This window comes from Molothrus aeneus, chromosome 6 (assembly GCF_037042795.1).
Source record: "Molothrus aeneus isolate 106 chromosome 6, BPBGC_Maene_1.0, whole genome shotgun sequence".
In the NCBI taxonomy this organism is placed as follows: domain Eukaryota; kingdom Metazoa; phylum Chordata; class Aves; order Passeriformes; family Icteridae; genus Molothrus; species Molothrus aeneus.
Window position 1 is genome coordinate 14,233,852 of NC_089651.1, and position 12,026 is coordinate 14,245,877.

Genomic DNA, 12,026 nt, shown 5'->3' on the forward strand with positions numbered 1-12,026 from the left:
GGGGGCTGCAACCAGCACCGGCGCCCCGCAGCTCCGCGCACCTGTGGACAGCGCCGGTGCCGTGATTTTTCTTCCCCCCCCCCCTTTTCTTTTTTCCTTTTTTTTTTTTTTCCCTTGTGCTTTTGGCCACGTCCAACCAGGGAAAGGCCCTCCCCCTCCGGCACCGCAGCGCCCGCGCTCCCGGAGCATGGCCCCCCCTGCCCCTGCCCCTCCACCGCGGCTGCAGCTGCCGCGGACCCCGAGCGTCTGACTCCAGACGGAGGCGGCGCAGCGCCGGGAGCCACAGCCACCGGCATCGCCTCGGAGCGGCCCCGGGGGAGCGGGGCTGGCCGGGGCCCCTCGCCCCCGCGGGCCCGGAGCGGGGCTCGGCTTAGGCACCGACTGCCGCCGAGCAGCCGTCCCCTGACGGGCTTGCTGCCTGCCGTGCTTGCTTGGATGAGTCTGCGACATGCCTAATAAGAGACGAGATGGGCCAGGGCGACGAGAGCGACCGCATTGTGATCAACGTGGGAGGGACTAGGCACCAGACTTACCGCAGCACCCTGCGCACCCTGCCCGGCACGCGGCTGGCCTGGATCGCTGAGCCCGATGCCCACAGCCACTTTGACTATGACCCCCGTACGGATGAGTTTTTCTTTGACCGGCACCCGGGCGTCTTCGCCCACATCCTGAATTACTACCGCACTGGCAAGCTGCACTGCCCCGCGGACGTGTGCGGGCCCCTGTATGAGGAGGAGCTGGCCTTCTGGGGTATCGATGAGACCGATGTGGAGCCCTGCTGTTGGATGACCTACCGGCAGCACCGCGACGCCGAAGAGGCTCTGGACAGCTTTGGTGGGGCTCCCCTGGATAGCAGTGCTGAGGACGGAGACATAGATGGCACCGGAGACTCTGGTGATGGTGAAGATGAGCTGGAGATGACAAAACGCCTAGCACTTAGTGACTCCCCAGATGGCAGGTCTGGGGGCTTCTGGAGACGGTGGCAGCCCCGCATCTGGGCACTCTTTGAGGATCCCTACTCCTCCAGATATGCAAGGGTAAGCTATGCAATCAGCACCCTCATCAAAACACTCAAACCTCCCTGCGGTCCCACTTCCTCCCAGCATCACCAGGGTTTCTCTCTGCTGTCAGAGCAGAGCAGCCATCCATGTGTGTGGCCATACAAAAATCACCACGTGGGGTCTATGGGGATGTAACCCACACTCTCAAGCAGGCCCCAGGCATGGGGAACTAGTAGATACCAAGGCCTGAGCCTATGTACTCAGATGTGGGCCTCCAGAGACCCTTATTTTCTAATAGGCTCCTAAAACTCCCAGCCTGGGGCAGGGTCCCGGTCATAGGCCAGAGAGGTCTCCATTACACCAGGTAATTTCCCTCTATGCATAGATTCTTACAGTCAGACATCCCCCAGTAAAGAGAGACACCTTGTCCAGCCCTCTTACAAGCTAATGGCTCTCTCCCCTTTACGAGATGGGGAAAGGATTATGGGAGAAAGCATTCCCAGCGGTACCAGGGGATTTGGAGAGTTTCAGCCTGGACTGGAAAGGGAGTCAGTGCCTTTCTCTTTTCTCATACATACCAAGTTAAATATTTATGAACATGCTTCTCTGAAAATGGGTAATTCATCTGCTCACTCTGTCTCTTTTTCCCTTGTGGGAAATGCAAATTAATCAGAGGAAAGGGTTTCATTCATGTAGAAGGGACACAAGGTTTGACAGGTTTCTTGCCTGCTACTGAAGGACAACTCCTCCCCTCCTGGTGCCTGCGGTTGTTTTGGAAAGGGAATGCACACTGGTGCAGTTCACAGCATAGGTATGGATAAAAATGGTCTGTAACAGTCATCCAACTGCTTTAAGTAGGCACCTCCTCATGCTATGAGAATAGTTACATTAATTAGGGGCTGATTCTGCTCCTGAAATCAAAAGTACTGAAAACATTTGCTTCAGGAACAGCAGCAGGATTAACTCCCAAGATAGTCAATTTGATAACTAGGGAAACAGATGGAGGATAGTGCCTTCATAAAGAAATTGGTTGACATAGGCTCTACTCTTAAATGTACCTTTGTTAGAGCTTAATTTTTGCCAGACCTCAGGAAGGATGAGTGGTGCTTTGGTGGGGGAGGGTGATCAGTGTTCCTGAGAAGGATCAAAGAAGTGAGATCAGATTAGGGAGAAAATTGGATGGATGGAAGAAAGAGAAGTGGAAATGCAAGGAGCAGGGAGAGGGGAGCTGGCTGTGTATGAATGGGTGGTGGAATAGCAGCTGCCGGAGACTTGGTCTGAGCAGAGATCTCCAGCAGGGAGACACCAGGTCTGCAAACTGAATGAATGGGGAAAGCTGGAGCAGAGCCTGGAGTTATATCTTGGTGCATTTCTAAAGATTCTTGTTCGTACACCATTTGGAGACTTCCTCCCTGAACAAAGGAGCTCATATTTAAATTAATTCCTTTAAACAGCATGGAGGATAAAGGAATAATAGAATATTTACCACAAGATGGAAAGATGATGCTGTTGCATTGCAGCTTTCAAATCCCTGATTTCTGCCAAGGGAACAAGGCTGGAGGGTATCCTTCAAAGTGCTTGGTTTCCATTAATCAAGCCCAGTGCTAGCAGGCAATCTGAATAGCAGATCTCTCTGGTACCCAGGAATCTGTTGGTAAAACATATTTCAAGTGAAAGTAATGTGCTTGTTCAAGGTTTTGGGAAATGGTTCAAAAGCCAAATGGATAATATTGTCCCAATGAAAAGGATACAGAGCTTAAAACACCCTTTTTCTTGGAGGCATTATGATATTTTAGGAGAAGGACAAGAATTTATAACCAGTATTAGGAGTCTTTGTGATGCACGGGCTGGAATTCTAGAAGGATATAAATTCTCTGAGGGTATTTTCATTTAGCAATAGGTGTTTTATAAAATAATTTGGCTTTGTTGGGTTTTTTTTTTGAGAGAATGATGTACCATTTATTCACAATCACTTGTGCATACCTGCTAGAATCCAACTCCTGATTTACCTCTGACTTGTTCTTTCCTTAGAGGATTGTTAAGACTAGATAAATATGAGTACTCTGAATATTTCATGGGTTAAATATGATTCTTTAACTTGTATCTATGGAGACATAGGCCACATGCATTAATATTTTGCATGAAGGAAGATGGCTTTCCTCATCAACACATGCACACACTGTCCATTAAGAAGACATTATAGGACACTTAACATTTCCTAATAAAAGCCATAAGTTATGGTTATGGATGTAAAAAGAGATGGGAGTTTGATTTATGCTCCTGTAACCTATCACAGACACGGCAAAAAGATCTGAAGCTCACAATCACTAATTTATAGTAAAATAATTGATAACATCATTAACAAGTGAATGGTATATTAAGGCAATTATTGGTAGAGTCAGGCAACAAACCCACTGTTACCCCACTTCTAATTGAGTCTGCTGCTTTTAGTTACAAACTGCAATTTAATTGTACAAAAATCTAAATTCACATTGCCATTTTGTCAAAAAAAAAAAACCACCACAAAATTTTCTCTTCCTAAAGGGAACTGGGACCTGTACTAAGGGTGGTTATTACAGACCTTTGATGTTTACATATGGCACCAAAATGCATGTCAAAATAACAGCTCAATGTAAGCATCAGTTTACATAACCATTATAGTGTTACACTTGGGCAAGTAAAAGGAATGCCGTCTCTGAATATTAAGATTAAATGAAAATCTGCATATCTGTATAAAGCAAGATTCTCTGGACTGTATCTGGTATCCTAGATCAGTGAATGTTTAGGAACTGTCTATGAAAAGCTCAGCATTTACTCAAATCCAGCCATTCTTGGAGGATTTTGATGGACACTGCTTGCAAATACAGGTACATTTGACTGTTTTGCTTCACCTCCACCTGACTCATACTAAATTACTCCTGATCTCCTTGTAGACAGCCAGGGAAGACTGGAAGTGCATTTGTGTACGTCAGGCAAAGTCAGCTAACTCTGCAAATTTTGTTTATTTCTTACTTTGATTAAGCAAAGCTCCTAGTCACTAATCATTTGTCTTTGGGTGCAACATAGTCAACAGTTGCTTGTTAAAACAATAGTGGCTGATTTTAATTAATTTAAAGTTTTTTCCATGCTAATTTCTTAATAATGTAGTTCTTTCTAAAAAGAGGAAACACTTCAAAAATTGCATAATCTTCTATAGCTATAATATTTGAAACAAACTGTCTGTTCTTGATTGACTGCCTTAGACATCTATCTTAGTAAGATAAACAGGTATTACACTTCTCCTTAACCTAAAGAATACATGTTTGGATATCAGAGGCAAAATCTTGTGCCTTGAGGTCTGAACAGAGTAACAAAAGATGATGGGAAAGATCCAGGGATCCAGGAGGATTGTCAAAATCATCTGTCCAGACAGCTAAATATCACTGACCTTACCTAAACTGATGTTTCTTTGAAGCTCAATAGAACTGTCCTTTTTGCATCGTCAGACAACTTTGTAAATTTATTTTTTCTAAGTCGGCAAAAAGGGGGAAATAGAGTCAGCCAGAAAGCTATGCTAAAGCAGCAGAGAGTTACACTGTGGTAGAGTTTCTGCCCTCTGTACTTACTAGACTTCATAGGTCCCTCAGTACACAAATGTGTGAAAAATATTTTCTTGGCATCCTCTCCCCTTTATATTTATGTCTGGTCATGCTGTTCTTCCACTAGTAAAGCTCCCACTGACTGCCTGGCGAGTTTGGCCTGCAGGTATCTAACATATTTATTCCCCTTCCTCCTCCTCCTCCTCCTCCACAGCAGGATAAGGTTGTGTTTGTGTTAATTCACATTCCTTGGGTTACTCAGTGTTTGAAAAAAGGAGCTTTCAGCTGAGATTGTGCACTACTGCTCACATTCAAATTGGAGAGTTAAGCTTTTTTAATGGACTCATAGGAAACCTTTTGAAGTCCTTCTAAATAAGCCTTTTTACTGTTTTTTAAATAAAAGCTGCTTAGGGTCCTATGGAAAGTCCTCAACAGCTTGACTTGCAATCCTGGCATATGCTGTACCAATTTGATCTAAGAGGAAAGGCAAAACTCTCACTCACCCTTCCCTCATGTTTCCCCTTCACATCCTGCAGAAGAATCTGCTTTCCTCAGTGGGTGACTTTTGAAGGACAAGTTTCTGACACTGAGAAGGAGACAGGAAAAAGGACAGTGGTAAAGAGATGAGAGAAAGGTATTCCCCAGGGATTTCTTCCAGCTTTCTTTTGTACATTCAGGAGCATTTCAACCTTGCTGTGTTCATTTAAACTGATTTTTCTCTATATAAAGTACAGCCTATAGGTATGAAAAGGTTTATGGGATCCTAGTTCCTGAATAACCACACTGTCTTGAGGATTAGAGGCTGGGGTGGTTCTGCTCGTTCCTTATCCCTGGCCAGCACAGCTTAGCTCAGGAATTGAAGCAGAACTCAAGGAGTGGAAACAGATACTCCTCATCCTTCACAAGGGGAGCTTATTCCATAGGTGTGTGATGCAGGACATGCTTGGCACAGGAGCACTCCACAGACAGTGGTCTGCAGCCTCCTACCAAGCAGGAGCAGAGGGGATGAGAGCTGCCCTGCTCACTTCCCCCTACCCTCCGCAGGGACAGCTTCCAAGGGGCCCTGCTGGAGCTGCTCTCCCACCTTGAGCCTTTCTGGAAGGTGTCTCCTGCAGAGCCATATCTAATCCTGCACTGAAGCTGGCTGCAGGAATTCTCACCATATACTGTGACAATTAACCAGACAGCCTAATTTTAACTGCACGCTGCATTACAGCTCTGGAAAAATGAGAATCTTTCCACATCAAATGAGGTTTCCCTTGCACTTGTAGTATAATAGAATTACAGACATCTATTAACTACCATTCTATCATTCATTATTAATATAGTTCCTAAAATTCCATTTTATTCTTATTTTCTCCCATCAAGGAACACGTTACTGCAAATCCTTATATAACCCACTAGTAAGCAGGGTAGTCTTCTGTGCATCCTGACCAAAGAAACCTTTGCAATGCCAGCTAGAAAGTGTTCACTGCTCCAAGTCCCACATCTAATCCCCATCAAATTGGTCACGGTGGGAGCAGGTACACAAGTAACTCCTGGGAATTGTCCATCCAAACTCAGAAGTAATATGTTTTTAAACTACCACACACACACAAAAAATTAAAAGTATCAGAACAGCCATGCAGAATCACAGTTTCACCAGTTTGTAAGATTTTCTGGGCAGACATCATATCTTCCTGTGTGCTTCTGAGCAGCTCAATCTCTTTGAAGTCACGATCTCACGGGGAGATGAGAAAGATGATGTTACCCACCTGACAATTCCATGGCTGCCTAGTACAGACTTAGCAGTTTGGATTCAAGGACTTTTTTTTAAATCTATTTTCCTATTTCCAATTTTATTTCTATTATTCTAAAACCTTAAAAAAGAACAGCATCTGTTGCCATTTTAATTCAATTTTTTTAATCTCACTTAATTTTAATGTTTCTAGGTTACAAAATTTACTTCATTTAGCCAAGGCTGTGATTGTATGGATCATACCATCATATGCATACACATATATATGCCTTCCTATTGCTGCCACCTCCTACGATGCTGAGTGGGATTTCCATATGAGGAAGGACTTCAAAATTAAACCACCCCAAAATATTTCTGCAGAAGTAAACTGTGGTGCCACTGAAATCAATGTGAATTTAGTGGCCGGTTTCAGAAAGATATTTGGTCCCTTCTCTCTTTAATCCATCCCTATGTACCTTCAGTTATTTTCTTTGCCCTTCTCCTGACATTTGCTATTTTGGTTTTGGTTAGGGCAAAAAAGGCAACAAAATACTGGTAATTCTCTGTTGGTCTATCATGAGACAAAGGAGAAAAAGATCTGTGGATCAATTATAATATTTCTATTTTAGAACTGTTCACAGAAATGTGGTGTATTAGACTATACCTAGGAAAACTATTTTTCCATTTTGTTCTTCCCTTCTGCTGTGCGATCTAGTATTTAACAGTATTTGTCTTTCTTATTTGTACAAATGCATAGTGAATATTTACAGTAGTACTTTAGTAAAGTCTATACATACTGCCTTTCTCTTAACATAAGGAGAGATGTTAGCAAATCAGCAACAGAGGGCCCAGCCTTAGTGTTATTGAAACTCAGCCAAAATTACCACCAACTTCAAGGATAGAAATGAATTTTCCTGCAGTATGGTTCAGGATAACAAATTAATTGCTGTGTACTGCTTTTTTTAATAGACACAGTGCCTATTTCCATTCTAAAGCACTCAAGTGCAATAGATCTTAGCAATTTATTAGGAGCATACATATTCAAATACATGTGCTCATAATCTTTTAAAGACATGAGCATCTTTAGCACACTGCATCAAAACAGAGCTCTAATACTGACAAAGCTCATCATGATCTTATTGGCTTTTTTTACTGCAAAGGACTGTAGAATACATCCCCCTTTAAACCACATGACTTCAATTAATGTTCAACTAAATCATATCCAAGCGCTGTGTTTCGTAATAGAAAGGGCAAGCAGGGGTATCCAGATTGAAAAACTGAGCCCTAACTGATAGTCAAATTTTGATTCTTTCTCATGCAAATATAGATGGCAAAACTGAGTTTCCATTTTGTATAAGCTTGATTTTATGAGATTTGTGTGCATTCTTGGGGTATAAGACTGACAGAAAAGCCATTTTGAGATCTTTGCAATTGTCTTACAATTAGCTTCTCAGTTACTATATGCTGAATTTGATCTGAGGAAAGAACAGTTTAGAAGGCTGACTTGGCTTTCCCTGCTGAATACTGAATTACATAAATATGTGATTCACTCCAAATGGTACACAGAAGTGGTAGGATCGGATGAAATCAGAGAAATCCATGAATCCATGGAGAACCACCTCCTCCCCCTGGAATATAAACCAAATGCTGTCATTTCTAGAATAATTTTTACATCTCTCTCCTGTGCTCACTAAGTAACCAGATTTTGCTATCTTCACTCCTACTCCTGTAGTGATAGCTTACTCCAGGAATATCCCCATTTCCGTCAGGCTGAGAACAAGGTACCACCCAACACGGGTAAAGGTAAAAGGACCAGGCCCTAATTGATTTTAATTTCTTTCTGATAAGATTTATAAAATGTAACAGAGGCGCTAATCAATCATGCAATAAAAATTATGAATAAATCGCGGGCCAAGGCTTTTTGCAGTGATTGCTTATGATGTAAGACCCTTTAATGACAGTAAGTTAAAATTGCATTGTAATGGCCTTTTGTAAATGCAATAAATCTCAGGTTTCAGTGCGCTGCAGACAGCCAGCAATGTGTGTGCTGCACATGAGCTACCAACCCAGGCACACACTGCTGGCACACACTTACGTAATTATGTTGATACTTCAGGAGCAGCAGTAAATCTCAGCACTGCTAGATTGACTTTGAAAAATCTTGGGTCAGGACCACTGAGGTGTTATGACTACAAGAAATAGCTTAAAATGTCATACTGGCTTTTTCCTTGGAAACCTGGGGGAGAATGTCCCTTTTAAGAGGCAATAAAATGGAATATTTGCTTTTAAATAGCAAAGGCAAAACCTATTGTTACTGACTCTTATAACTTTCAGAGGCAAATACAAGTTAAGACACACATTTTCACCTGCACAGCCGAACCAAATTGATCTTCTCTTCCGAATTTTCTTGATCATCTACCCATTCACAAAAAAATTAAAGGTACACAGAGATACATCAACAGTTACTTAATAACTACTTGTTTCGAGGTTTACCCTCAAAAATCACATTCTTAAGTACAAAAAGATCTGGTCAGCTTGGGTTGCTTATCATTTAACATGCCTAAGAAAATTAGCTGCAGATTTCCCTTGAAAATTCATTCCAATATCCCTGTTCTATTTATCAGCTTGGTCTTCTTGCAGTTTTCAATTGCACCAGGTCAATTGACAGGTATAGATGGTGCAGGCCAGTTCTGTGACTTATCCAGTTATAAATTAAATTAAAACCTTCAGTCAGAATGCTTCAGACTTGATAACAGACTTCAAAACAAAATGAAGAGGAAGAAAACTCTAAAATGCTGAGCACCTACAACCTCCAGCAGAAGGGAGGTCATGTCCTAGAGCAGAAAAGGACACAGGCAGGAGGTGAACAGACCATCACTAAAATCCCACCCCACTTTGTAGGGCCACAGTCCCAACTACCACTGATTTTAGTGGGATCCAACCAGAGACCCATGCAGATCTATTTCAGGTAAAATTTTTCAGGACAAGGACAATTGTGTAATTGCCACAACACGCAATGCAAAAGGGCTTGCCTTCTCAGCAGCCTTTGATCTCTACTCTAAAAACACCACAACATGATCTCAGCCACATTGTGCTATTCCCGTTTCCTTTTTTAGCATGGATCTCCCCTTCTCATCTAGTGTGGAGTTCTGCAAGAAATCTAGTGACAGTACGTCTTAGCACTTCTCGGGAATGTGTCCCGCATAATGCAGAACCGATTTTAACTCAGGGTTTCTCAGTAAAGCACTTGTAAGGACAAACCAAGAGCAACCTGACTGTGCTCTGATATCTCAACCAATACCCAGACTGAGGCAACTGCTGTGGGGTGATGGTTGGCTTTCAGGTTTTGGGGCAGTAGCAGATCAACTTAGGTCAGAATTTTGCTTAAGCGATATTGAAATTTAGTGTTCTGTTGTTTAGTGTTCAGCTGATAGGAGTTCACTGTCTATCCTACCAAGAAGTCCCTGAGGTGCTAGGGATTTTATTAAAAGACCTAATGTAACTTTCAAAACTGTATAGATTACTTAAAATGTTAGTTATGTCTAAGCAGCAGGAAATCAATAGTGCAAAAGTGCATTCACTGGTCTAAAGAAAGCATCTTTTGGAGAACCTGCTCTACTAAGTAAAGAAGCTCAGTTTTCACTGTGTCAGCGCCACAGATTACAGGCAAATAAAAGTTTGAAATTCAGTAAAAATTTTATAGCATCTTCAACTCCAAACCACAAATTTATCTTCATGTCCATATTACCGTCAGCTGTAGGAATGCCTAAATCTGTGGATTTACTGTTCTCAAAGTATATCTTGGTTGGGACAGCAGGGTAAGCCTTGGCTCTTACTGGGTGATTTTTAACATTCATTCAGAACTTTCCCACATGTCCTCAGACGAGTACACAGACCTACACGGTGGAAATTTACAAGAAAACAAAAAACAAAACCCTAAAAAAGCCCCCAAACCTGAGATTTGTACAAATGATTGCAAGCAACCGAATTAATGCAGTTTATAGAGTGAGAATTTATTAGATCTGACCAAAGCCCTGCTTGCTTGCCTATGTTAGCACTGAAGGATCCTCTCAGGAGCAGCATCTGCAGCATGCCAATAGTGCAAAGGCAAGTCACACACATTTAGCTCAGCAAATGAACATTTGCAATGGGCACAAGCACACAAACACCACATTTTATTAGCTCAGTATGGCACATCATTTGGGTATGCTTCAGCCCCTCTCATTTTCTTTGAACTTTACTGTGTGTGAAATCACACAAGTTTAATCTTACTATGTTGATTTCAAAACAGAAAACCAAAATTTCTTAGATTACTTGCTTTGCACTTTTTCCTCTATCCCTTACTGTATGTTTATTTCAGTAGCTAGCACAATAGAGTTATAATTTCTGTGACACCTCTAAATGCTTGTACTATAAAAACAGCAAGTTGACAGCATCTAAGGGAAGGCTTTACACTCTACTCAGATGTAGTGTTTTCCAAACCAACCTGGACTGCAGCAGAAGATTGCCCAAGGCTGTGATCCTTCCAGAGGTGCAGTGTGTGCCTGAGCTGTGGTGGCCAGCGCACAGACAGCAGGGCTTCTCCATCACCACCTTCTCCATCACTCCTGCATCCAGGAAATCTAGCAGTCACTTCCTACATCTTCACTTCTGAGGGCAGACTCATGGAAGGGTGTCACCATGTGAGCTCAAGCTTAGAATTCCCAAAACACTAACCATGCATTTGTAATTTTTTAATGCATATTAAAATTTCCCAGTGCCTAGAGCGTTGTTTCTGCATGTGCCCAAAACTGCCTTAGCACTGTTGCCAACTACCTTATATCAAAGCTTGGTTGATGCCCATAATTTTCCTTCACTAATAGGAAAATCCTTTAAATGAACTTGCCAAATACATAGTGAATATACACTGTTTTAAAAAACACACTCAAACAAAAACATGAGATATTCATGGTATGAAACAGTCCCCTGGACACAATAATCTGGTGGCTACTGTTTTTTGCTTAGAATGTAAAATTTCAAATTTAATATTTTCCTCCCACTGCACAATTTCAAATTTTCATCCATCTCTGCTTGAGAGTCCTTCCCACTTCACAAAGCTGCATAATCCAGGCAGTTAGTGAAGTTAATCCAATTTGCACAGCATAAGGAGTTCACAAACCATTACACTGGGAAGATGGCAAAGCAGCATTTCCCAATAATGTGGAAGAGGCTGTTCCTCTGTGGTAATTCTGGGCTACTGAATTCAGCAAGATCAATAGCACAAAACAGATATACATAGTGGCATTATCAGAGATGGTTTAATGTTGGCAAATGACCAGACTGGTCCTTTTATTTTCACTCACTTGTTGGAAGCCAGGTCCTGGTAGGAAATAGCCATATGTTGTCCTCATGCATTGGACTTCAGGATGAGCCATGCATTATGATTTTGGGATCTCTGTGCAGCCCCTATGGAGAAAGAATGTGCAAAATGCACAGAAAAGTAGGAGGTGATATGAGAGTAGATGGTATGCAGAATTAGAGAGGACTTTTTTACCCCAGAGCCTGAGCAGTTCTGCCATACTGCAAATCGAGCTCCAAAGTCAGTGTGAGGACACATCACATGATTTGTTTTGAAAAGACCTACGTTTCCCAGGGCTATCAATCTGTCACCTTTCACTCGTGCCATGGAAATAAAAGCATTCTTAAAATCTCTGAAGCCTGCCTTTTCATCAATATTTTAACATAAGCATT

At 42.2% G+C, this 12,026-nt stretch overlaps 1 protein-coding gene across 6 annotated transcripts in view; it reads left to right on the forward strand.

Moving 5' to 3' along the window:
* The first annotated feature begins 244 nt into the window (after positions 1–244).
* Positions 245–12,026, forward strand: part of KCNC1 (potassium voltage-gated channel subfamily C member 1) — a 123,131-nt gene continuing 111,349 nt past the window's right edge. For 2 of the 6 annotated variants that reach the window (XM_066551194.1, XM_066551200.1), the window contains exon 1: positions 247–1,037. In XM_066551194.1, the coding sequence (XP_066407291.1) occupies positions 468–1,037 (570 nt within the window). In that variant the 5' untranslated portion in view covers positions 247–467. Of the gene's footprint in view, positions 1,038–12,026 lie in introns of all 6 variants that reach the window. The other 4 variants (XM_066551198.1, XM_066551197.1, XM_066551195.1 and 1 more) reach the window with 4 other exon arrangements.